This window comes from Haemorhous mexicanus, chromosome 30, assembly GCF_027477595.1.
Source record: "Haemorhous mexicanus isolate bHaeMex1 chromosome 30, bHaeMex1.pri, whole genome shotgun sequence".
In the NCBI taxonomy this organism is placed as follows: Eukaryota; Metazoa; Chordata; class Aves; order Passeriformes; family Fringillidae; genus Haemorhous; species Haemorhous mexicanus.
Window position 1 is genome coordinate 4,056,328 of NC_082370.1, and position 23,801 is coordinate 4,080,128.

At 63.8% G+C, this 23,801-nt stretch overlaps 4 protein-coding genes across 7 annotated transcripts in view; 2 read left to right on the forward strand and 2 right to left on the reverse strand.

Moving 5' to 3' along the window:
* Positions 1–1,226, reverse strand: part of SNRNP200 (small nuclear ribonucleoprotein U5 subunit 200) — a 29,453-nt gene extending 28,227 nt beyond the window's left edge. Inside the window, exons 1-2 of the mRNA XM_059870634.1 lie at positions 851–1,226; positions 297–460 (exon numbers count right to left, since the gene is read on the reverse strand). Coding sequence (XP_059726617.1) covers positions 297–460; positions 851–895 — 209 coding nt within the window. The 5' untranslated portion in view covers positions 896–1,226. The remainder of the gene's footprint in view (positions 1–296; positions 461–850) is intronic.
* A 1,470-nt stretch (positions 1,227–2,696) lies between these two features.
* SEMA4C (semaphorin 4C) lies at positions 2,697–11,118 on the forward strand. 3 transcript variants are annotated; one of them, XM_059870637.1, is made up of 15 exons: positions 2,697–2,754; positions 4,317–4,460; positions 5,982–6,130; positions 6,216–6,278; positions 6,756–6,854; positions 7,149–7,245; positions 7,319–7,435; positions 7,512–7,663; positions 7,977–8,152; positions 8,605–8,749; positions 8,942–9,164; positions 9,274–9,389; positions 9,480–9,637; positions 9,926–9,996; positions 10,133–11,118. In XM_059870637.1, exons 2-15 carry the CDS (start codon positions 4,352–4,354, stop codon positions 10,972–10,974), a joined length of 2,517 nt encoding a protein of 838 aa, XP_059726620.1. In that variant the 5' UTR covers positions 2,697–2,754; positions 4,317–4,351; the 3' UTR covers positions 10,975–11,118. The 3 variants fall into 3 exon arrangements, with proteins under 3 accessions (XP_059726620.1, XP_059726619.1, XP_059726618.1); XM_059870636.1 differs by lacking the exon at positions 2,697–2,754 and adding an exon at positions 2,775–2,957; XM_059870635.1 differs by lacking the exon at positions 2,697–2,754 and having other exon boundaries at positions 4,024–4,460.
* Positions 11,119–12,807: 1,689 nt separating this feature from the next.
* ANKRD39 (ankyrin repeat domain 39) lies at positions 12,808–14,933 on the forward strand. 2 transcript variants are annotated; one of them, XM_059870632.1, is made up of 4 exons: positions 12,808–13,129; positions 13,344–13,434; positions 13,729–13,932; positions 14,245–14,933. In XM_059870632.1, the coding sequence occupies exons 1-4, from the start codon at positions 12,891–12,893 to the stop codon at positions 14,380–14,382; spliced, it is 672 nt and encodes a 223-aa protein (XP_059726615.1). In that variant the 5' UTR covers positions 12,808–12,890; the 3' UTR covers positions 14,383–14,933. The 2 variants fall into 2 exon arrangements, with proteins under 2 accessions (XP_059726615.1, XP_059726616.1); XM_059870633.1 differs by having other exon boundaries at positions 12,931–13,129; positions 13,344–13,447.
* On the reverse strand, positions 14,649–23,043 carry CNNM4 (cyclin and CBS domain divalent metal cation transport mediator 4). Its single transcript, XM_059870628.1, has 7 exons — positions 21,609–23,043; positions 18,799–18,942; positions 18,573–18,710; positions 18,047–18,216; positions 17,679–17,778; positions 17,101–17,279; positions 14,649–16,465 (listed from the first exon to the last, which is right to left on the reverse strand). Exons 1-7 carry the CDS (start codon positions 23,026–23,028, stop codon positions 16,256–16,258), a joined length of 2,361 nt encoding a protein of 786 aa, XP_059726611.1. The 5' UTR covers positions 23,029–23,043; the 3' UTR covers positions 14,649–16,255.
* Between the last annotated feature and the right edge of the window lie 758 nt (positions 23,044–23,801).

The window sequence follows — 23,801 nt, forward strand, 5'->3', positions numbered from 1 at the left end:
GGATATTTAGCACCAAGAGAAACATTTTTTTTGGAAGGTGGGGAACCAAAATATGAAATTTTCTGGGAAATTGGGCACCAGGAAAATCAGGGGTTTTTTGGAATATTTAGCACCAAGAAAAATGAATTTTTAAAAATATTTAGTACCAAAAACCCCAAATATTTTGGGATACTCAGCACCAAAAAAATCAAATTTTTGGGGTAATTAACCACCAGGAAAACCAACTTTTCCAAATCCAAAGTGGAACCTCTCCCACCCTCGATCCCAGGATGAAAATTCCCCAATTTCCTGCTCACTTGGCTCTCCTCTCCTCCTGCATTTGGGGTTTGGTCCTCTGGGCCTTGTCCCCCATGCGGGTCCCCTCGAGTTTCCCCACCAGGGACAGAACCTCCCCCGTGGGCTCGTCCCGGCGCGTGCGGTCGATCAGCGAGCGGTCGGCTTGGAGCACCAGGTTGGAGTTCTGGGGGGAAAATGGGATTAAAATTGGATTAATATGGGGTAAAATGGGATTTGGGATGATGGGAATGGGGTTTAGGGTGGATTGGGATTTGGAGAAGGGTCAAAAGGTGGGGTTGGGGGTCCCAAAATGGGGCTGGAGATCTCAACATGGGGATGAAGAATCCCAAATTGGGGATGGGAGAAGTCCAAGGGATCCCAAAATGGGACTGGGGGTGTCCAAACGGGTCAGGGGGTCCCAAAATGGGGTCCGAGGTCGCAGTAGGAGGCTGAGCGTCCCATAACATGTCCCAAAATTGAGGTGGAGGGAGCTCACGGTACCGGGGTGCGCCCATGGTAACGGGACGGGCTCACGATAACGGGACGGGGTTCAGGGCACCGAGCGAGCACTCACCGCCTTGTACTCATACTGCAGGCTACGGGCGGTCACGTCCGCCATGGCTGCACCGGGAGCGGGGCCCCGAACAGGGCCGGGAGCGGGAGCGGAGCCGGGAACGGGAACGGGCCCTGATGAGGCCGCGCCGCCGCCTCCGCTGCACCGGAAGCTTCCCCAGCAGAACTTCCGGGTTAGGCGGAAACGCGCCTGCGCAGGCGAGAGCGAGGCTCCGCCCACTACTCATTCTGATTAGCTGATACCCGCTAAATCCCGCCCCGCACTCCAGGAGCTGCCTCTGATTGGTGAGGCCATCAGCCCGCCATGATTTTGATTGACGCTTAAACGCCTGAAGGCGGCGGGGCGGGGCAGGGGGTGGGGTCAGCGCGAAGTTTGCCGTTTCCTATTGGTTGATTAAAGAAAAAACACGCCTTCGGCTCAGACCACGCCCCTTTCCGGTGAGGGCACACGTGGTGCCCACGGGGGGGGCGGGGAGGGGGCCCCCCGAATTGTCCCCAAGGAGGGCATCGAGGGGTCCCTGGGCATTGGAGGGTCCCTGGGCATTTGGGGGTCTCCTGGCACTGGGGTGGTCTCTGGGCATTTTGGGGTCTCTGGAAGCCCACCCAGGGTTGTGTCCCCATTCATTTCGGGGTGCCAGGGGACATGGGCAGCGCCTCCCTCTCCCCGGTGCCCTTCCCGCGCTGGCTTTGGGGTCACAGCTCAGTGCCCGCTGCGGTGCCCTCATTATCTCGGCCCTGTTAATTAGTGGAGCACGGTGCCAGCGCCTGGAGAGGTGCCCGGTGGCCGTGCCAGCTCGGCCATGTCCCAGCAGGGGTGGCACCACGTGGCACTTTGTCCTGTCCCTGGAGGTGACCCGGCTGTGCACACCTGGTGCCCACCTGGGGTTTGTCCTCATCCTCTCCGCGAAGGGATGCTGGGCACCGGGATGGCACCAAGGGTGACACTGGGATGGCACCGAGATGCCACAGGGATGGCACCAGGGATGGTGACAGGGATGGCAACAGGGACCCCAAGAGAAAAGAACAGAACTGGGACCCACCAAACTGGGCTGATCTGAGCCAAACTGGGATAGGCCGAGCCTGGGTACGCTGGGCTGAACTGAGCCAAACTGGGGTGTGTAAAATCAGGCTGAGCTGAGCAGAGCCAGGCCAGTAAAGCCAGGCTGGGCTGACCCGGGTTAAACCAGGCTGGGTTAACACAAACTGGGCTGAATCAAGCTGGATTGAGCTGAGCCAGGCCAGTGGGGCTGCACTGGGCTGAGCCCAACCGGGACACCCCGAACTGAGCCAAGAACTGAGCCAAGCTGGTCTGAGCCGAGCCTGGTTAAACCAAGCCAGGCCTGGGCTGAACTGGGCTGAGTGGTTCTGGATCCGACCCAAAGCCGAGCTGGCCTGGGCCAAGCCTAGCAGAGCCAACTGGTCCCAGTAAGACCCGACCGGTTCTGAGCAGTTCCGATCCGAGCCGAGCAGTTCCGAGCGCACTCGGTTCCGACTGGACCGGGGTACCCTCGATCTGAACCGAGCGGTTCCGATCCTAAGAGAGCGGACCCGAGCGGTTCCGATCTGACCCGAGCGGTTCCGATCTGACCCGACCCGACCCGAGACCCCCTCCTCTGAAGGGGGCCCGTGACGTCACGGGCGGGCGGGGCCGCTCGGGGCCGCGCGGCGCGCTCCCGCCGCCCCTCACCGCCGCTCCCGCCTCCCGCGCCCCGGCCGGGCCCCCCCGCGCCCCCCGGAGCCCCCGCCCCGCTCCGCCGCCTCCCTCCTCCGCCCCGCCCGGGCCCCCGCCCCGCTCCGCCGCCTCCCGCCGCCCGCCGCCCCGGCCGGGCCCCCCCGAAGCCCCCCCCCCGCCCCTCACGGCCGCCTCCCGCCCCGCCGCTGCCGCCGCCGCCGCCGCGCCCTGAGGTGAGTGCGGGCCCCCCCCCCGCCCCGCCCCGGTATTGTTGTGGCGGAGCCGCGGGGGCGGGAGGAGGAGGGGGAGGCGCTTTGTTCCTCCCGGTACCGGGGATCGCCACCGGCTCCCCCCCCGATCCGCCCGTGGATGGGGGGGCCGGAATCGCCCCCTCCGCCGCTCGGAGCCGTCGGTGCAGCGGGAACCCCCCCCCACGGTAACGGCGGCGGGGAGCGGGGGGTGCCGGGGGCGCGTGGCTTGGGCGGGCAGCGTCGCGGGGACCTGGGGTGGCACCGCCGTGGGGACCCCCGGGGTGGCACCGTCATGGGGAACCCGGGGGTGGCACCGCCGTGGGGACCCCCCCGGCCGGGCCCCTCAGGGCACTCCCGGAGTGTCCAGCGCCAAACTTGGGGACCGCGGGGCCACCGGCCTGGCTGTGGCACGCCGAGGGTGGCTGTCCCCGCTTTGGGGACCCCGGCTGTGCCCGTGGCACCCCGGCCGTGGCCAGGGCACGCCGGTGGTGCCCCGTGGCCTGTGGCACTGTCGCCGTGCTTTGTCCCTGTCGCCGTGCCTGTTGCAAGCCCAGCTGTGCCTGTTGAGCCCCAGCCGTGCCCACGGCAGCTTGGCCGTTCCTGTGGCACCCCAGCTGTGCCCAGGGCACCCCGAACTGGCCTGTGGCACCCCAGATTTCTCTGTTGTGCCCCGGCTGTGCTCGTGGCACCCCGATTTTTGCCCCTGGTACCCTGGCCAGGCCTGTGACACCCCCCCCTAGTCTTTGCTTGTGGGACCCCAACTCTCCCTTTGGCACCTCAGCTGGCACCCCAAATGTGTCCGTGACACCCCAGCTGTGCCCGTGGCACCCCAGCTGTGCCCGTGGCACCCCAGCTGTGCCTCTGGCACCCCAACTGTGCCCTTGGCACCCCAGACGTCCCTGTGACACCCCAGATGTGGCCGTGACACCCCAGCTATGCCCTTGGCACCCCAGATGTGCCCATCACACCCCAGATGTGTCCCTGGCACCACAGCTGTGCCAGTGCCACCCCAGATATTCCTGTGACACCCCAGATGTGGCTGTCACACCCCAGATATGGCTGTCACACCCCAGATGTGGCCGTCACACCCCAGCTGTGCCCATCACACCCCAGCTGTGCCCGTGCCACCCTCCCCCCCGCCCCAGGAAGTCCGGCTGGGGTGTCCCCCATTCCCACGGCCCTTCCCGTCCCCCCACCCTCCCGGAAATCCTTCCTGAGCCGTCACCGGGCCCCCCCCGAGCCCCCCCAACTTCCTGCTTCCCGCCGGGCAGGGCAGAACAATTCCCGGCCGCATCCTGCCCGCCCCGGGGGCACCCTCGGGGGCACCCCCGGGGGCACCGGGGGGTCCCGGGCAGGACGTGGGGGGTGGGAAGCAGCCGGTCTCCCCCCCGCCATCTCCTCGGAGTGTCCCCGGGGCGTGGGGTGCCCCCGGCCTCGTGACACCACGGCCTCAATGCTGCCTTGTGCCCGCGCCGCCCGCGTGACACCAACGCCGCTGCCCCGTGGCACTGACGGGGCCCCGGCGTGGCCGTGTCCCCTCGCAGGGACCCCACGGTGTCCCCACCGCCGCCCCGGTGCCATGGCCGTTGTCACCGTGCTGCTGGCGCTCGTCACCGCTGCCCGCGGCGCTGCTGGCACCCCGGGGGCATCGTGGAGTGCTGTGCCCAGGAGGACTGTGCCCTACGAGGGTGAGTGCCAGGGGGATCGGGGACAGGTTGTGGGGTGACATGGTGGTGGCTGTTGTCACCAGTTCGGGTGGCTTTTGTCCCATCCCTTCCCAGACAGTGTTGGGTGGGTGTCCCCGAAACTGGGGTGTGGGGGACATGCAGGGATGTGCCAGATGTGCCATCCCCAGTCCTGTGCCAGCGCCTGGGGGCATTGCCCGGTGCTGTGTCCCTTGTCCCCATCCCTGTGCCGTGTCCCCTGTCCCCATCTCTCTGCTCTGTCCCCATCCCTGTGCCCTATCCCAGTCTCTGCCCTTTCTCCTGCTCATCTCTGCCCTGTCCCCATCCCTGTACTGTGTCCTCTGCTCATCTCTGCCCTGTCCCCTGTCCCATCCCTGTCCCCATCCCTGTGCTGTGTCCCCTGTCCTATCCCTGTGCCCTGTCCCCATCCCTCTGCCAGGTCCTTTGTCCTGTCCCTCTTCCATGTCCCGTGTCCACACCCTGCCACCACCCTGTCCCATCCGTCCCATCCATCTGCCATGTCCCTTGTCCCATCCCTCTGCCATTTCCTGTCCCCACGCCCTGCCATCATCCTGTCCTGTCCCTTGGCCATGTGCCCTGTCCCCATCCCTCTGCCATGTCCCCCTGCCCTGCCAGCACCCTGAGGTTCTGTCCTTGTCCCATGCCAGCAGCCTCTGTCCCTGCCCTGTGCTGTCACCCTGTGTCCCCATGGCGTGCCAGCTCCAGTGGCCCTATCCCTGTGCCATGCCCTGTGTCCCCATGCCGTGCCACATTCCCCTGTCCCCATGTGGTGGCAGTGCCCCCTGTCCTCTATCCCTGTCCCATGCTACTGTCCCCATGCTGTGTCCCCTGTCCTCATGCCCTCTGCTATGCCCCTGTCCCTGTGCTGTCCTCATACCATGTCCCCTGTCCCCACACCTGGAGCTGTCCCTGTGCCATGTCCCTTGTCCCCACACCAAGGCCCCCACCCTCAGCCATGCCACTGTCCCTGTGCCATGTCCCTTGTCCCCGTGCCCAGGCCCCCACCCTCAGCCGTGCCGCTGTCCCCGTGCCGCCCCCGTGCCGTGCCAGCCCCGTGTCCCTGTCCCCGCCCGGGGCCCTGGCGCTGTCCCCTCAATGGTTCCTTTCTGTGGAGCCCGGGGGTGGCCGGGGGGCACGGGGGGGCACCGGGGGGGTCCCTGCAAAGGCCACTGTGTTCGGTGACAAAGGGACTTCTGTGTGCCACGGGGCCGGGGGTGGCCGGCGGGGGCGGGGGGGTGCCCCCAGGGGTCCCTGCCCTGGGTCCCCTTGTCCCCAGAGAGCTGCAGGGGGGGTTCCTAGCTTGGTGTCCCCACAGAGCTGCAGGGGGGGTCCCCAAGTTCCCACAGAGGAACAGGGGGGAGTCTCAGCCCGGTGTCCCTGTGTCCCCTCAGAGCTGCCGAGGGGGCTGGTTCCAGCTCGGTGTCTCCAAAGAGCTGCGGGGGGGTTTCAGATGGGTGTCCCCACAGTCTGTGGGGTCCCAGCCCGCTGTCCCTGTCCCCACAGAGCTGCAGGACACTGCCAAGCGTTTCTCCCAGGGCGGGGTCTCTCACTACCTGACGCTGATGCTGGACGAGGCCGAGGCGCTGCTCTACGTGGGTGCCCGCGAGGCCGTGTTCGCCCTGGCCACGGGCACCGTGGAGCTCAAGGCGGCGGTGAGGCCCTGGGGCACCCCGAAATCAGGGTGGCATGTGGGGTGGGGGGCACCCTGCCAGCCCCTGACCCCTGTGCCACCCCCAGATCTCCTGGGAGGCGCCCGTGGAGAAGAAGGCGGAGTGCGTGCAGAAGGGCAAGAACAACCAGGTGGGCACGGGCTGGGGGGGGGTTTGGGGCACCGTGCCAGCTCCAGGGGCTGTGTCCTGGTGCCATGTCCTGTGTCCCTGTGCTGTGCCAGCTCCAGGGGCCCTGTCCCTGTGTCCTTGTGTCATGTCCTGTGTCCCTGTGCTGTGCCAGCTCCAGCATCCCTGTCCCTGTGTCCCTGTGCCATTGCCCTATGTCCCCATGCCGTGCCACATTCCCCTTGTCCCCATGTGGTGGCAGTGCCCCCCGTCCTCTATTCCTGTCCCATGCCAGTGTCCTCGTGCCATGTCCCTTGTCCCCACTCCTTTTCTGTGCCACTGTCCCTCTGCAGTGTCCCTTGTCCTCACTCCTCTTCTGTGCCACTGTCCCTATGCTGTCTCTCTGCTATGTCCCTCGTCCCCAGCCCTTTACTGTGCCACTTCCCCAGTGCTGCATCCCTTGTCCCCTGTCCCCATTAATGTCCCATGTGTCCCCTCCCAGACCGACTGCTTCAACTACGTGCGCTTCCTGCAGAGCTACAACAGCTCCCACCTGTACGCCTGCGGCACCTACGCCTTCCAGCCCAAGTGCACCTACATCGTGAGTGGGTCCCCAGATCTGGGTCCCCAATGTCCCCTGCCCTCCCCAGGAGTGGCCCTGTCCCCAGGGCTGGCGTTTAGGGTGGTTTTGTGGCTGTGAGAGCAGGTTGGGGGTGTCTTCTGTGCACTTGGGGTGTCCCAGATGATCCTTCTAGGACATGGACAGTCCCTGATGGGACATCTTGGAGGGGTCCCTGTCCCCAGGAGGGTCACCTGGAGGGTGTCCATGTCCCTGGGGCCTGGCTGGCTGGCATGGTCATGACCCAGTGCCCCTCACCCCCCCCGTGCCCTCCAGGAGCTCTCCGGCTTCACCCTGGACCCAGTGGCATTCGAGGACGGCAAAGGCAAATGTCCCTACGACCCCACCAAGGGCCACACCGGCCTCATTGTGGGTAGGTGACACCTCTGGGGTCACGGGGGGGTGCCACCCGTGCCCGCCACCCCCCTTAAACACCTCCCCCACAGACGGGGAGCTCTACTCTGCCACCTTCAACAACTTCCTGGGCACGGAGCCCGTCATCCTGCGCAACCTGGGCCCGCACTACTCCATGAAGACGGAGTATCTGACCTCGTGGCTCAACGGTGGGGACACGCAGGGGACAGGGGACATGGGAGGGGACAGGGCACAGGGCACAGGTGTGACAAGGTGCTTTTGCAGAGCCTCACTTCGTGGCGTCGGCCTTCGTGCCCGAGAGCGCGGGCAGCGGCAGCGGCGACGACGACAAGGTTTACTTCTTCTTCAGCGAGCGCGCCGTGGAGTACGACTGCTACGCCGAGCAGGTGGTGGCACGGGTGGCACGGGTCTGCAAGGTACGCCTGGGCACACCTGGGGACACCTGGGGACACGCCCTGAGCTGTCTGAGGGTTGGCAAGTTGGCATGAGGTTTGGCAGTTGAGTATGATTGCTACGCAGAGCAGGTGGTGGCACAGGGTCTGCAAGGTACCTTGTCGTGGTTCCCATGGTCACCATGGTGGCCCTGTCCTGTTGCCCATGGTGGCCATGTCCTGGTGCCCATGGTGGCCATGTCCTGGTGCCCATGGTGGCCATGTCCTGGTGCCCATGGTGCCCATGGTGGCCGTGTCCTGGTGCCCGCGGTGCCCACAGTGGCCGTGTCCCTGGCAGGGTGACGTGGGCGGCGCGCGGACGCTGCAGAAGAAGTGGACGTCGTTCCTGAAGGCGCGCCTGGTGTGCTCAGCCCCCGAGCAGCAGCTGCACTTCAACCGCCTGCAGGCCGTGTTCACCCTGCCCGGCGCCCGCTGGCAGGACACCGCCTTCTTTGGTGTCTTCCAGGCCCGCTGGTGAGTGCCCACCGTGCACCTGGTGGCCTTGTCCTAGTGACCGTGGTGGCCTTCTCCTAATGCACGTGGTGGTCTTGTCCTGGTGACCATGGTGGCCTTGTTCTTATGCATTTGGTGGTCTTGTCCTGGTGCCCACGGTGGCCTTGTCCCAGTGACCATGATGGTCTTGTCCCTGTGCACGTGGTGGTCTTGCCTTGGTGCCCATGATGGCCTTGTCCTGGTGCCCACGGTCACTACAGTGGCCTTGTCCCAGTGCCCGTGGTGGCCTTGTCCCAGTTCCCATGGTGTCCATGGTGGCCTTGTCCCAGTGCCCGTGGTGGCCTTGTCCCAGTTCCCATGGTGTCCATGGTGGCCTTGTCCCAGTGCCCGTGGTGGCCTGGTCCCAGTTCCCATGGTGTCCATGGTGGCCTGGTCCTGTTGCCCACTGGCTGTCACCCCCGGTGTGCCCGCAGGGGTGACGTGGATGTCTCTGCCATCTGCCGCTACCCCATCCTGGAGGTGAAGAAGGCCTTTGAGGGGCCCTACAAGGAGTACCGGGAGCAGGCGCAGAAATGGGGGCGCTACTCGGGCGAGGTGCCCACCCCCCGGCCTGGCGCGGTGAGAGCGGGCACGGCAGTGGGCTGGGGGGTGCTGGGGCCAGCTGTGGGGCTGGTGGTGCCCTTTGAAGGGTTGGCATCCATCTGTGCCATCCTGAGAGGGATTGGGACCCACCCCGGTGCCCCCCATGTGCTGACGGTGCCCCCACGTGCCCTCCCCCGTGCCCTGACGTTGCCCTTGTGCCCCTGGCAGTGCATCACGGACTGGCACCGGCAGAACGGCTTTGCCAGCTCGCTGGAGCTGCCCGACAACACGCTCAACTTCGCCAAGAAGCACCCGCTGATGGACGAGCCGGTGCCACCCCAGCGCGGGCGCCCGCTGCTGCTCAAGAGGGATGCCAACTTCACCCAGCTCGTGGTGGACCGCGTGGCAGGGCTGGACGGGGCCACCTACGAGGTGCTCTTCATTGGCACAGGTAATGCCAGGGGACAGGGAATGCCAGGGGACAGGGCACCAGGGGACAGGACACCACGTGGCCAGCCCCAGGGTGCCCCATTGCTGATGCCCACCATGCCACCCTGCAGGTGACGGCTGGGTGCACAAGGCGCTGGATTTGGGCACCCGCATCCACCTGGTGGAGGAGCTGCAGGTGTTCGAGCCCGCGCAGCCCGTGGAGAGCCTGGTACTGGCGGGCACCAAGGTGAGCGTGGCAGGGATGGAGGTGGCAGCGTCACCGCGGTGCCACCCGGCAGCGTCACCTCACCGCTGTCCCCTCCCCTACCCCTGGCAGAAGCTGCTGTTCGCCGGGTCCCGCTTGCAGGTGGCACAGCTGCCCCTGGCAGAGTGTGGGCGCTACCAGTCCTGCACCGACTGCGTGCTGGCACGGGACCCCTACTGCGCCTGGAGCCGCAATGGCAGCGCCTGCGTCCGCACCGACGGGCACAACGGGTACGGGCACCCAGGGCACGGGCACCGGGGTGGCACCCAGGGCATGGGGACAGTACCCACGGCACGGGGATGGCACCCAGGGCACAATCAGGGTGGAGTTCGGGAAGGGTTCTGTCCCCAGAGGAGACTGGGCACTGCCCAGGGAATGGGCACAGCCCTGAGGATCTTCAGGAGCCTTTGGATTTTGGGGTGTCTGTGCAGGGATGCCAGGGTGGGATCAGTGATCCCTGGGGATCCCTGGGGAGTGGGCACCACAGGTACTCCCCTCACTGTGCCATCTTCCCCCAGGTCCCACCTGGTGCAGGATGTGCTGAGCTCCGACACCGGTGCCTGCTCCATGCCACAGGTGGCCAAGCAAGGTGAGACTGGTGCCACAGAGGTGTGCCCATGCACCCCATGCCATCCCATGGATCCCATCCCATCCTATAGATCCCATGCCACCCCATGAGCCCCACCCCACCCGCCCCATCCCCGCTGACCGCCGTGTCCCCGCAGGCCCCCTGACCCCCAAGAACGTGACGGTGGTGGCGGGCACCGACCTGGTGCTGACGTGCCGCCTGGCCTCCAACCTGGCACGCGCCCTCTGGACCTTCGAGGGCCGGGCGCTGGCTGCCCAGCAGGTGCTGGTGCTGGGCGAGGCGCGGCTGCGGGCGCTGGTGGTGCCCGGCGCGGGCGCCCAGCACAGCGGCACCTACCGCTGCCTGGCCGAGGAGCAGGGCGCCCGCCTGCCCGCCCAGGAGTACCGGGTGGCCGTGCTGGCCGGCCCGGGGGCACCGCTGGAGACGCGGGCACCGCTGGAGAGCCTGGGCGTGGTGTGGGTGCTGGCCGTGTGCCTGGGCGCCCTGTGCCTGCTGCTGCTGCTGGCCGTGCTGTCGCTGTGGCGCCGGCTGCGCCACGAGCTGGGCAAGGGTGCCAAGGCCATCGAGAGCACCCTGGTGTACCCCATCGAGCTGCCCAAGGAGCCGCCCAGCCCGCGCTTCGTGCCCAGCACCGCCTCCGACTCGGACGAGAAGCTCTGGGACCCGTCCAGTTATTACTACTCGGACGGCTCGCTCAAAATCGTGCCCGGCCACGCCAGCACGGCGGGCACCGCCTGCTGCCGCAACGGCGGCCCCGGCGCCGCCTCGCCGCCCGCCGCCATCCCCGGGCAGCCGCTGCACTCGCCCACCCGCATCCACCTGGGCCCCCTGCGCGGCTCGGCCTCCAACGGCTACATCCGCCTGGCGCTGGGCGCCGAGGAGCGCCCGGCCTGCGCCGACCTGGCCGAGGAGCTGCGGCGCAAGCTGCAGCAGCGCCAGCCCCTGCCCGACTCCAACCCCGAGGAGTCGTCGGTGTGAGCCGTGCCCGCCTCCGCTCCCGGAGCCGGCGGGGGCACCGCGGAGCGGGCACGGCAGAGCTGGCAGCAGGGTCCGGCTGGGGACGGGTGCCTGGTATCAGAACCTGGCTGGGGACGAGCGTCTGGCTTCGGAACCTGGCTGGGGATGGGCACCTGGCACCAGGATCCAGCTGGAGATGGGCACCTGGCATCAGGACCCGGCTGGGGACAGGCGTCTGGCACTGGCACCCAGCTGGGGATGGACACCTGGCACCAGGACCTAGCTCAGGATGGGTGCCTGGCACCGGGACCCAGCTGGGGATGCACACCTGGCACTGGCACCGACCTTGGGGACAGGATTGCCACACTGGTACCTGCCCTGGGGACAGCAGGGTGACCCCAGTACCCGGCTTGGGGACAGCAGTGTCACCCAGTACCCACCCTGGAAGTGGGAGTATCACCTCAATGCCAGGGTCCACCTTGGGTACTGACATGCTGGCATTGGTGCCCACCTTGGGGACAGGATTGTCACCCTGGCACCGATATCTGCCTCAGGAGTGGGACTCCCCTGGCACCCAGGATTGTCACTTGAGCACCAGCCCTGGGGACAGGGCTGTCACCCTGGCACCGCTGCCCACCTTGGTGATACCGCTGCCACCCAGCCGTGCCACCGTGTCACTCCGGGGTCCCGGTGCCACCACCTTCGGTACGGTGTCCCCATGGAGGGACAGACGTGGGGACACCCCTGTGCCCACCTTGTGCCCGGTGCCCTCGGGACGATTTTTTTGGGCCGATTTCGGGTTTTTCTCCCTGACATTTTTCTATCTCCACCCCCTCCCTCCGTGCCCCCTTGCCAGGGCTCTGTGCCCACCCTGCCCTGGCTTTTGTCCCCTTTGTCCCCTCCTGTCCCCAACCCCTGCACGCCCCCCACCCCTTTTGTATAAGCCCCTCCCCCCAGTGTAATTTATTTGTTACCGAAATTATATTTATTTGCTGTAAATACCTGAGTATTTTTATATTCATAATAAAAGGACTTCCAAAAAAAACCCAAAAAAAGCCAAAAACAAATCCCGGATTTTTTTTTCTATTTCTCTTTTTTTCTTGGGGCATTCTGGGGGAATTTTTGGGGAGGTTTGGGGAAGTTTTTGGGGGGGTTTGGGGGAGTTTTGGGAAAGTTTTGGTTGAGGTTTTGGGGAGATTTTGCGGGAGGTTTTGGTCTCTCCCCCGCGGTGCTGAGCTCATGGAAAAAGCTCCAGCGGGGCTAAAAAAGGATAAAACCGGAGCCGTTCCCAGGCGGGGGGGGCGGGTCGGGCTCCCCCCTCCCCTCCCCGGGGAGGCTCCGCTGGGAAGAGCGCAGGAAATGGGGGAGGGGGCTGGGAACGGGGTCAGGGCCGTGGGAAATGGGGCTGGGGGCGGGGGGAGAGCTGGGAATGCCGTGGGGGGAGGGGGAGCCCAGGGACACCCCTAGGGGGAGAGGGACCCCCATTTCTGCTGTGGGACCCCCATTTCTGCTGTGGGACCCCCATTTCTGCTGGGGACCCCACTGCAGAGCAGGGAGGAGCTCGGGGACCCCACAAAGGTTTGGGGGGGACCCCTGGGAACCCCGAGTGGGGGAAGATGGAATCCTTGGGACCCCCCTGTTGGGGAGTTGGAGCCCTGTGGCTGCCGTTGCTGATGGGGGTGGGGCTTGGGGACCCCAAAATTTGGGGGGGGACACAAATGCCGGGTCCCCAAAGGGGGCTTTGGGCGGCTCCTGGCGCCCCCTGGCGGCGGCACCGGGTGTGGAGAATGCGCATGCGCCGCAAAGGTTCGAAAACGGGCTCCTTCGGCTGCATTCGGCCCTTCCCGAATTCCTTCGGCCTTTTCCGACCCTTTTCATGATCTTTCGGCTCTTTCCGCCTGTACTCGGCCCTTCCCGATCTCGCTCGGCCCTTTCCGATGTCATTCGACTCCTTCCGCCCTTCCTCGGCCCTTTCCGCCTCTCTTCGGCCCTTTCCGCCTCCCTTCGGCTCTCTCCGCCCCGGCCCTCAGCGCCGCCGGTGCCATGGCCGGTGGTCGCGGTTCGCCGCCCGCTCCGTGCTGCCCGGGCCGGGCTGCGATGCCCTCTCCATGCTGCCAGGGCCGCCTGGCCGTGCCCAGCGTGCACCAGAGCCTGTCCGAGATGGACTTCGAGAGGGGTCCGGGGGCCTCCGGGACTGGGGGCGGGAGGGCCGGGTTACCGGTACCGGGGGAGCTCCGTGTGGGGTACCCGGTACCGGAGGAACACCGGGGGTCTCTGGGCATGGGTGGGGTAGCGGAGGGGGCACGGGAAGGGCTGGAGCTGCGGTACGGGGGGCTCTGGGCACCGGTACCGGGCAGGGCCCGTGGCTGAGGTGGCCCCGCTGCCCGCAGGGATCTGGGCGGCGGCGCGGGACGGGGACGAGGCGCGGGTGCTGCAGCTGCTGGAGCGGCGAGGGGACCCCGCGGAGCCCGACCTGGCGGGGTACACGGCACTGGTACACCGGGGGCACCGGGAGGGTACCGGGGACACGACCCTGGTAGGGGGGCACCGGGGGTCCTGACCTGGTCATGGCCCTGGTACGAGGGGCATGGAGGGCACCGGGGTCTTTGGGTCTCATCCTGGTGGGGAACGCGGCCCTAGCACGGGGGTCCGGATCGGGTACGAGGGGCACGGAGGGCACGGGGGGTCTTTGGGGTCGGTTCTGCCCGGGCACACGGCCCTGGCACCGGGGTCCCGGGGGTGGCGGTGAGCCCTGAGGCAGCGCCGTGCCCGCAGCACTATGCCAGCCGGAACGGGCACCTCGGCGTGTGCCGGCTGCTGCTGGAGCGCGGCGCCCCGTGCGATGCCCGCACCCCCGGCGGTGCCACCCCGCTGCACCGCGCCTGCTACTGCGGGCACCGCGCCGTCACCGAGCTGCTGCTGGCACACGGAGCCGACCCCGCCGCCACCGACGGCGACGGCAGAACCGGCCTGCACAAGGTGGGCACCGGGGGGACACCCCAGGGCCGGGGGGCACGGGGAGATCCTAAGGCCAGGTGGGGGCACAGGGGATGCCAAAGTGAGTGGGGGGAACAGGAGGGCCCCAAATGCTCGGAGAGGGGGGGGAAATGCCGAAATTTAGAGGGCGCGCAGGGGGCACCCCTTGCCCAAATTTGAGGGAACACCGGGGGACCCCAACGCAACGGCGGGGTCACAGAGAGCACCCCCTGCCCAAATCAGGTGGGGGGCATGGGGCTTCTCCTCCGCCAGGGTGCCCGTGTTCCCCCGGGGGTGACACCGGTGCCCCCCCAGGCCGCCGAGCAGGGGCACCGCGAGCTCTGTGCCCTCCTCCTGCGCCAGCGCCCGGCCCTCGCTGCCCTCCGCGATGCCAGGGGCCGCAGCCCGCGGGACGGGGCGCACCCGGCCGTGTGGGACCTGCTGGACACCTGAGGGGACACAGAGGCGACAACCGGGCCCGGGTACTGTCGCGGGCCCGGTGCCCGTCCGGCCCACCCACCGCCCGCCCTCCTAGCCAATCATCTCCCACCTTTCCCCTGTAACCCGGCCTCCCTTCCCCTGCAGCCAATCAGCACCCGCGGTGCCGTTAGGGGGCGGGGTTTCGCGCTGTAAACAGCCCACGCGGGTGGGGGGGTGCTTAAAGGCGCCGCGTCCTTTTTAACCGGGACCCCCCCCGCGCGGCACCGAGCACACCCTGGTACAGATATAGAATCTTTATTAACCCATCTGGCAAAAAAATAACCCAAAAAACCCCCTCCGTGAAATAAAAATTCCACGGATGGGTTCACAACTGGGGCGTGGGGGGAAGGGCAGAACCGGGAGGGGGAGGCCCGGCCCCCCCCGCCCCTCCCCCCATCCCCCCGCGGCCCGAGCTCCCCAAAAATACAAATCAAACCTGAACAATAAATAGGAATTCCCCAGGGGGGAGGAAAAGGAGGGGTTTGCATAGAGGAAGATTTAATAAAAAAAGGGTTTTTTTGTTGGTTTTTTTTCCTGGCTTATTATTAATTATTAATTATTATTATTATTAATTAATTATTATTATCATTTCTAAAATCTCCCCACAGAAGGAGCTAGGAACTGATCGTCGAGATGTGATTAACAAAAATAATTCAACCTTCTCCCAATAACTTACAGGAGTTCACCCAGGGGGAACTTTTGTGCTTATTTTTGGTTTTTTGGGGTCAAGCTCTGACCCCAAAAAACCCCAGGGGGGTTTTGGGGGGACCCTCAGCCCCCTCCTGCCTGTACAACTTTGGTCACTAGCGCTGTGTCACCCCAAAATCCAGACGCCAAAGTCAGACCCTAAAATCCAGACCCCAAAATCCAGACCCCAAAGTCCTGACCCTAAAATCCAGACCTCAAAATCCAGACCCTAAAATCCCCGGGCCAGCAGGGAAGGGGCTGGGATTTATCCAGGAGACCCCAAAAACACCAGAGAGGGGTCGGGACTCCCATCCCAGGATATCCCAAAATGATGGAGGAGGCGCCAAGGGGATGGAATTCCCATCCCAGGATGGGTAGGAGACCCTAAAGTGATGGAATTTACATCCCAAAGATCCCAAAGGTTTGGGATGTCCATCCCGAGGGTCCTGGCAGGGTTGGGGTGTCCATTCTGGGATTCCTGGAAGGGCTGGGGTTCCTGGCAGGATTGGGGGGTCCATCCTGGGGTCATGGCAGGGTTGGGATGGACCCTGGAAGGTTTGGGGTTCCTAGAAGGTTTGGGATGGACCCTGAAAGGATGAGATGTCCACCCGGGGTTTCTGGAAGGGTTGGGCTGTCCATCCCGGGGTTCCTGAAAGGTTTGGATGGACCCTGGCAGGGCTGGGATGTCCATCCGGGGATTCCTGGCAGGGTTGGGATGTCCATCCGGGGATTCCTGGCAGGGTTGGGATGTCCATCCGGGGATTCCTGGCAGGGATGGGATGTCCATCCGGGGATTCCTGGCAGGGTTGGGATGTCCATCCGGGGATTCCTGGCAGGGATGGGATGTCCATCCCAGATCTCCTGGCAGGGTTGGGATGTCCATCCCAGATCTCCTGGCAGGGTTGGGATGTCCATCCCCAGGGTCCCCACGGCGGCACACCGAGACCCGAAGCTCCCTGAGCCGTCGGCGCCGTGCCCGCGCCGCTCCGTCCATCCCAAACCGAGCCAGCCTGGAACAGCAGCAGCAAATCCCAGCTCCTCCATCCCCACCACGCCTCCTCCTCATCCTCCTCATCCTCCTCCAGCGGCTCGTCCTACCGGGAAAAGGTCCCTGCACCGGGCACGCCGGGCACGCCGGGGCGCGCCGGCGCGGCCGGGGTCAGATGGAGTTCTCCAGGCCACTGTGGTTGCTCCGGCGGTTCAGGCAGTTCCTCTCGTTGAGCAAACTCGTGGTCTCGTCGGCCGGCGCCGGCGGCTCCGGCTTCTCCGGGATGGCCGGGTCGGCTTTGGGGGCGGCGCTGTCGGGGGACTGGGGACAACTGTCCATGCGCGAGGCCAGCAGCCCGTTCTGGTACTCCTGCCGCGTGATCTGCCCGGGAGAGCGGCGTGGGACAGGGCAAAGGGGGGGATTCCCATCTGAGAATGGGGCACGGATGGAAATCCCATCCCAAAATGGGGCAGAAGACCCCAAAGTGTTGGAATTCCCATCCCAAAATGGGGCCTGGATGGAATTCCCATCCCAAAATGGTGGTCTTTGATGAAATTCCCATCCCAAAATGGGGCATGGATGGAATTCCCATCCCAAAATGGGGCCTGGATGGAATTCCCATCCCAAAATGGGGCATGGATGGAATTCCCATCCCAAAATGGGGCCTGGATGGAACTCCCATCCCAAAATGGGGCCTGGATGGAACTCCCATCCCAAAATGGTGGTCTTTGATGAAATTCCCATCCCAAAAAAAGGTGGGAGATGCCAAAGGGCTGGAATTCCCATCTTAAAATTGGGTAGAAGTCCCCAAAGTCTTCTTTGGGGTTTCTACCCAAAAGAATTCCCACCCCAAAACGAGCCCCACCAGAGCCACTTGCTCATCCCAAACCACCCCAAACCATCCAAGAAGACCGAATGGGTTGGGAATCCCATCCCAAAGGGTTCCCTGGCTCTGATGGGTCAGGAATCCCACCCCAAAGGGGTCTCCCGGCCCAGTTCCATCCGGGAACGCTCACCTTGACGAACTGGAGGTCGGTGAGGGCGCGGACGCTGAAGTCGGCCACGTACTGCGCGCCGCCGGCGTTGAGCTGGTTGTTGCTGCCGCTGACGGGCGACGAGCCCGAGTCCGAGCGCTCGTGGTAGCTCAGCGAGGCCGAGCGGTTCAGGCCGCTCATGTGGGACGGGGAGCGGATCTCTGTGGGGTTAGGAAGGGTCGGGATCGTCCTCTGCTCTTTCCCAACATTCCCCATCCTGGTTTTTCTACCCATTCTGAAGAGCTCGTCCCCTTCATTTGGGTTTTTTGCCCCGTTCTGAAGGCAGAATTTGGGTTTCTGGAATTGCCTCGTGGAGGTTTAGGTTTAGGTTTAAGGTGGGATTCCAGAACTCTTCCTAACAATGCAGATTTAACAAGAATCCCACTCTCCACAGGGAAAAGGGGTTTAACTTCTGGAATCCCAACCTAAACCTAAACCTAAACTTAAAGCTAAATCTCTGCTGTCCCCAGGACACCAGTGGGGTTTGGAACCTCAGGAATCTCCCATTCCCGGCAGCAGCTCCGACCCGGGGATCCTGGGAAGGTTCTGGAAATGCTCACCAGATCCAGGAGGAGGACTCAGGGCCATCACCCCGTAGTAGGAAAAGGCTCCTGCCTCGAACTTCATGCACTCCTTGCCAGCCTCCACTTCCACCTTGCCCTGCGGGAAAAACCATGTCAACCCACGTCCAGATCCCAAGGGATGAGATCCCATGGGAATTGTCCAAATCCCAAGGGACGAGATCCCACAGGAACTGTCCAAACTTTAAGGGATGAGATTCTATGGGAATTGTCCAAACCCCATTGGAATTGTCCAAATCCCAAGGGAACTGTCCAAACCCCGGGGGCTGAGATTCCACAGGAATTATCCAAATCCCTCAGGAATTCCCCACGCCCCAGGGGCCGAGGTCCCTCAGGAAGTCCCTCACCTGCAGGATGAGGATGAAGTAGTCGGCTGGTTTGTTCTTGCAGTACAGGAAGTGCCGTGGGGATTTCTTGTTCTCCTCGTCAAACTTCAGCTCCTGGATGACGTCGGAGTATTTGAGGAGCCGCAGCAGGATCTTCTCCGAGATGTAGGTGGAGGTGAAGAGGGTCACCTCTGGAGAGGGGGGAAAAGGTCAGAGATGGTTTTAATCTCTCCAGCTGGAAGGGAATCTCCATCCTGGATGGTCTAGGAGACCCTTGGGGACTGGAATGTCCATCCTGGAGGACTCCAAAGGGCCACAATGTCCATCCCAGAGGTCCCAAAGAAGCCATCAAGACCCAAGGGCAGGACACCCCCTCCCCAACCTTGTCCCCTCCCATTTTGGGTGGGATGGACACAACAAAAAGTGGGACAAGAGCCAAAATTTCTGCTGGGAGTGACCAGAGGGGACACAAGGACTTTGTGAGCTCCTTCAGCTCCAAGATCCTCCAGTCCCCTGGATGTCCCAGCCCTGGGATGTCCAAACTGACCGGTGGACAGGAAGCGGTGGGCGGCCAGCAGGAGCTGAGGTGACACCTTGACCTTCAGCTCGTTGTCGGGGTCCTTGAAGGCCGAGAAGTCCCGTCGGTTCTTCTGGTTGCACACCCTCTTCCTGCTGCGGTTGTCAACTGCAGGGAACAGCAGGGTCACCTCCAGGGGAACCACCAGGAACCCCCAAAATGGGATTTTGGGGAGGGGCAGAGCCCCAATACCTACTGTAGGTGTCGGACTCATCCAGGATCTCTGACTTGATGATCTCCTCGATGACGTCCTCGAGCGTCACCAGCCCCAGCACCTCGTAGAAGGGGTCGCCCTCGCCCTCGTTGTTCACCTTCTGCACGATGGCCAGGTGGGACTTCCCTGTGGACACGGTGGGGGTTGGAATGGGACAGCGCTGAGACGTCCCCAGGGTGTCCCCAGGATGTCCCAACCATGGGATGCCCATAGGTTGTCCCAGCCATGGGAGGAGCCCACGATGCCCCAGCCCACGGGATGTCCCCAAGATGTCCCAGCCCTGGGATGTCCCCATGAGGTCCCAGCTCTGGGACATCCCCTGGATGACCCAGCCCTGGGATGTCCCCACCCTTCAATGTCCCCAGGATGTCCCAGCCCATCCCGTCCCTCCCTGGAGCAATAAACTCATTGAAACCTAAACGAGCCCTTGGGCTGGGCTCCTTCCCAGAGTAATGACACTAATTAAGCCTCCCAAGGTAATGACACTAATTAACCCCATTAAAGCTGGGGAAGAGGCGCCCTTGAGGCTGAAGGCACTTTGGGGTGTGGGATGGGCATTCCCAGGATGTCACTGTCACCACCAGGAATTCCCTTGCCCCCACATCCCTGTCCCAGATCCCTCTGCCAAGCTGATCCCATCCCTGAGGGGACACTCCAGATCCACCCCAAACCTGCCCTGATCCCAAAACAAATCCCCTCTGTCCTCAGCTGAGTGTCCCCACCATGTCCCCCTCCATCTCCACCCCAAACCTTCCCTCCCTGACCTTCTCCACTCTTTAATTCCAGCCTCCACCAGCTCCTGGGCACTCAGGAAAAGCTGATTTTAGGGAAATTTTAGCTGATTAGGAAAATCTGGGATTTTAGGGGATCCCAGATCCCCTTTTCGCTCCTCCCTCGCCCACAGGGCCAGGAAAAGTTGGTGCCTGGAGGGCTGAAGAAATTATTCCATCATTTCTCATGGGGCCACCTGGGTGGGGATAGGTGGGGACAGGTGAGGTGGGACAGGTGAGTCAGGATGAGCGGGACAGGGAGTGGCTGTGGCAGAGCAAACACGGCCAAAGGGCACCAGGGAGGCCAGGCTGGGGTCACCACGGCGGGGGACACCCCAGGAACCCAAAATGGGGTCTGGGAGGAACAGCCTGAGGGACAGGGAGGGCCCCATGGGGTGTTCATGGAAGTCTGGAGTGGCTGGGAGGGACCTAAGGGCTCATCCAGTCCCTCTGTCCCAGGTGGCTCCAACCTGGACTGGGGACACTTCCAGCTGCAGCTTCTCTGGGAATTCCATCCCAGCCCCTCACCCAATATTTCTTCCCAAAATCCCACCCAAATCTCCACATGGAACCATGGAATGGTTTGGGTTGGAGGGAACCCCAAAGCTCATCTGGTTCCACCATGAGTCCTGCACCTTCCACTGTCCCAGCTGGCTCCAACCTGACCTTGGACTCTTCCAGGGATCCCAGCTGCTCTGGGAATTCCATCCCAGCCAGGAATTCCTTCCCAAAAATCCCATTAAAATCCTCATTCTTCTATTTGAAAACAATTCCCTGTGTCCTGTCCCTCCATCCCTTGTCCCCAGTCCCTCTCGAGCTCTCCTGGAGGGGTCTGAGCTCTCCCTGGAGCTTTCCCTTCTCCAGGGGAACATTCCCAGCTCTCCCAGCCTGGCTCCAGAGGGAAATTCCCCACTCAAATCCTCGAGATGGGAAGGAATTGTCACCCCAAGGGCAGCACCTGTGACATCCCCACTGCCCTGGGGCACAGCTCAAACCCCACAATTAGCACAACCACCTAATTATTCCCTCTCCTGCCTCTGATCCAGGTCCTGACCGGGCCAAGGAGGTCCTGAACCCACCAGGAATTTGTGGGGCTCACCTCCAAAACCCCAACCTCGCAAATTCCCGGCTCCTGAGCCGGCGGTGGAAAAACAACAGGGCTGGGATTTGTGCCCGGAAGGAAGGAAGGAAGGAAAGAGGGAGCTTAAATCCCTTAATCAGGATTGGGGCAGGGAAAGCCTCTGCCAGCAGCCAGGATAACCCCAGCCCCAGCAGCAGCTCAGCACTCACTGGTTTTGGGAACTGGGCTGGACTGGGACAGCGTCTCCCAAATGTTCCCCTGCGCCTGGAGGGGTTTAGGAACCCCTAAATGTCCCTGGAGGGGTTTAGGAACTCCTGGAATGTGGCAAAAGCTCTGGGTGATCCTTCCCCCGGGACCTGAGCTTGGGGTCACAGCTGGGAGCTCCCCTTCATCCCAAAGGAATTGTGGGGTCGGGCTGGAAAACCTTGGGAAAAGACCCTAAAAAGGGCAAATCCCACCTGGGAGCTTTCCTTCATCCTGTTCCTCCTCCTGCTGCTGATTTTTGGGAAGCAGAGTGAGGATGAGGATGGAGCTGGCTCCAAGCAGCCCTACCTGTTGCCAGCTCCAGCCTGGAGGAGGGAGCCAAACCCAAATCCAAGAACCCCAGAGATTTTCCAGCACTTCCCCCAAAACTTATAGGGCTGAGCCTTAAAAACAAGGAAAACATTCCTGGTATGGGAAAGCTCCAAATCCAGAAGTCAAAATCCCCAAATTTTGGGATTAAAAGGAAGAATTCCTTCCCAAATCCCACCTAAACCAGCACATGGAATCCTGGAATGGTTTGGGTTGGAGAGGACCTTAAATTTGGCGACCTCCTGCCTGTCCCCAAGCTGTCACTCGTTCCCTTGGGTTTGTGGCCACTCTGGCAGGACCAGCTCCAACTCTAGAGACCAAAACCCCCCGGAATTTCCCTCCCAGCACCTCCACGAGCCCCTCCTCACCCTTTTTGAACTCCTCCAGCATGGCGTCCAGCTTGGTGTCGTGGAAGACCACGTGCACGGGGTGGTTGTAGAACTTGGTGATGGTCTTGAGGGGCGTGCAGTCGTCGGGGTCCACGAAGGCCAGGTCCTTGACGTAGAGGATGTCCATGATGTTGGACCTCTCGTCCTCGTAGACCGGGATGCGCGTGTAGCCGCTCTCCATGATCTCCGACATGGTGTTGAAGTCCAGGATGGCGTCGCTGTTGATCATGAAGCAGTTCTGCAGCGGGGTCATCACGTCCTCCACCGTCTTGGTGCGCAGCTCCAGCGCTCCCTGGATCATGTTGAGCTCCTCCCTCACCAGGTCGTTGTAGGGCTCCGTCACCTTCAGCATCTCCACCAGCTTCTCCCGGTTGTACACGGTGCCGATCTCCTGGCCCAGGATGCAGTCCAGGAGCTTGCTGATGGGGTAGGACAGCGGGAAGGTCACCAGCATGAAGAACTTGGTGACCACGATGGTGTTGGCGCCCACGGCCAGCCCGTGCCGCGAGCACAGCGCCTGCGGCACGATCTCGCCGAAGATGACGATGCCGATGGTGGAGGCCACCACGGCGCCGATGCCGGAGCCGATCAGGTCGTCCAGCAGGATGGTCAGCGTGGTGTTGACCAGCACGTTGCCCAGCAGCAGCGAGCAGAGCAGGTAATTCCCTTTCCTGCGGATGGGCTCGATCCTGCGGGCGTAACGCTTCTCCTTATCGGTCCCGCAGTTCTGCACGATCCTCAGCTCCATGGGATCCAACGCCATCAACCCCAAGTTGAGCCCGCTGAACATCCCCGACAGCACCAGCAAGCCCGCGATCAGAATCACCTGCAACCACAACGGCAGCAGCGACTTCTTCTCCTCCAGCACCACCACGTGCCCGTCGGGCCCTTGGTGCGGCAGCCAGGGCTGCCCGGGCCGCCGCTGCGAGCACAGCACGTAGGTCTTGGCCCTCTCGTCCTTGCGCAGCGGCTGCACCCGCACCCGGAGCAGGGCCGAGGTGTCGCGGGGCTCGGCGGGGCCGGGCCGCACCACCAGGTCCTGCGAGCGCTCCTGGCACGTGGCGTTGCCGCTCGAGGCGTTGCCGCCCGGCCGCAGCTCGGCGAAGGCCACGCGCTCGGCGGCGCCGGGGCCCAGCCCCAGCCCGTAGAGCCGCAGCAAGGCCTCGCTGCCTTCCGTGAGGCGGATCGGCCCGCGCTCGGCCGCCCCCGTCGGTGCCACCGCCGCCGCCGGTTTGGTGCTCTCCTCCAGGCGCAGCCCCAGCACTACGGTGTCGGCCGCGGGGACGGCGCCGCCGGGCAGCGCCAGCAGCAGCAGCAGCGGCGGCAGGAACGGGCCCGGCGAGAGCGGGGTCCCCCCACAGCCGCCGCCGCCGGCGCCGCCGCCGCCGCCCGCCGCCATGTTGGGCACTGGCGGGAGCGTCACGCACGGGCGGACGCGCCCGCGCGGTGACGTCACGCACGGAGGGCACGCCCCCTCGGGGAACGGAGGCCAGTTGGGCACGCCCCCTGGTGGTGACGTCAGTCCGTGCGCGTCCTGGATGGTTCAATGAGGTCACGCCCTGGTGTGACGTCATACATGGAACTCGACTCAGAGGAGGGGAGGGACGCTCTGGCCGCGCCCTCAGCGGTTACGTCACACACGGAACTGGACCCACAGGGGGAGGAACACTCTGGCCACGCCCCAGAAGTAAAAGGCCACGCCCTCAGAGGTGGTGTCATGCAGAGACACGGCCCCTCCCCACGGGGTGTAGCGAAACTCTTAATGAGATACGCCCCTGCTGTGACGTCACGCCCCGGTCACTCGTCTGGCCGCACCCCTTCGGTGACACCTTTGATGTGACGTCACACCCCGCAGCAGGACAAGCGGTCCTGGGGGCAACAGTGCGGTGACGTCACCTGTCGGACCACGCCCACACTGAGGGAGTCACAATGCTGGGGGCACAGGGACACGCCCCGTGTGACGTAACTCGACCCGGGGTGGTACCAAGACCTAGGGGGGTGGCACTAGGACCCGGGAGAGGGGAGGTCACCCAGCTCAATGGCGGCTGCCATCACCAGGCGCCAGAACTACATTACCCATCACCCCCTCAAGAATCCAGCTGACAGACGACTTATTTGACCAATCATAATTGGTGCTTTTCCTAATGGGCGGGGACAGCGATGCATGCCAGC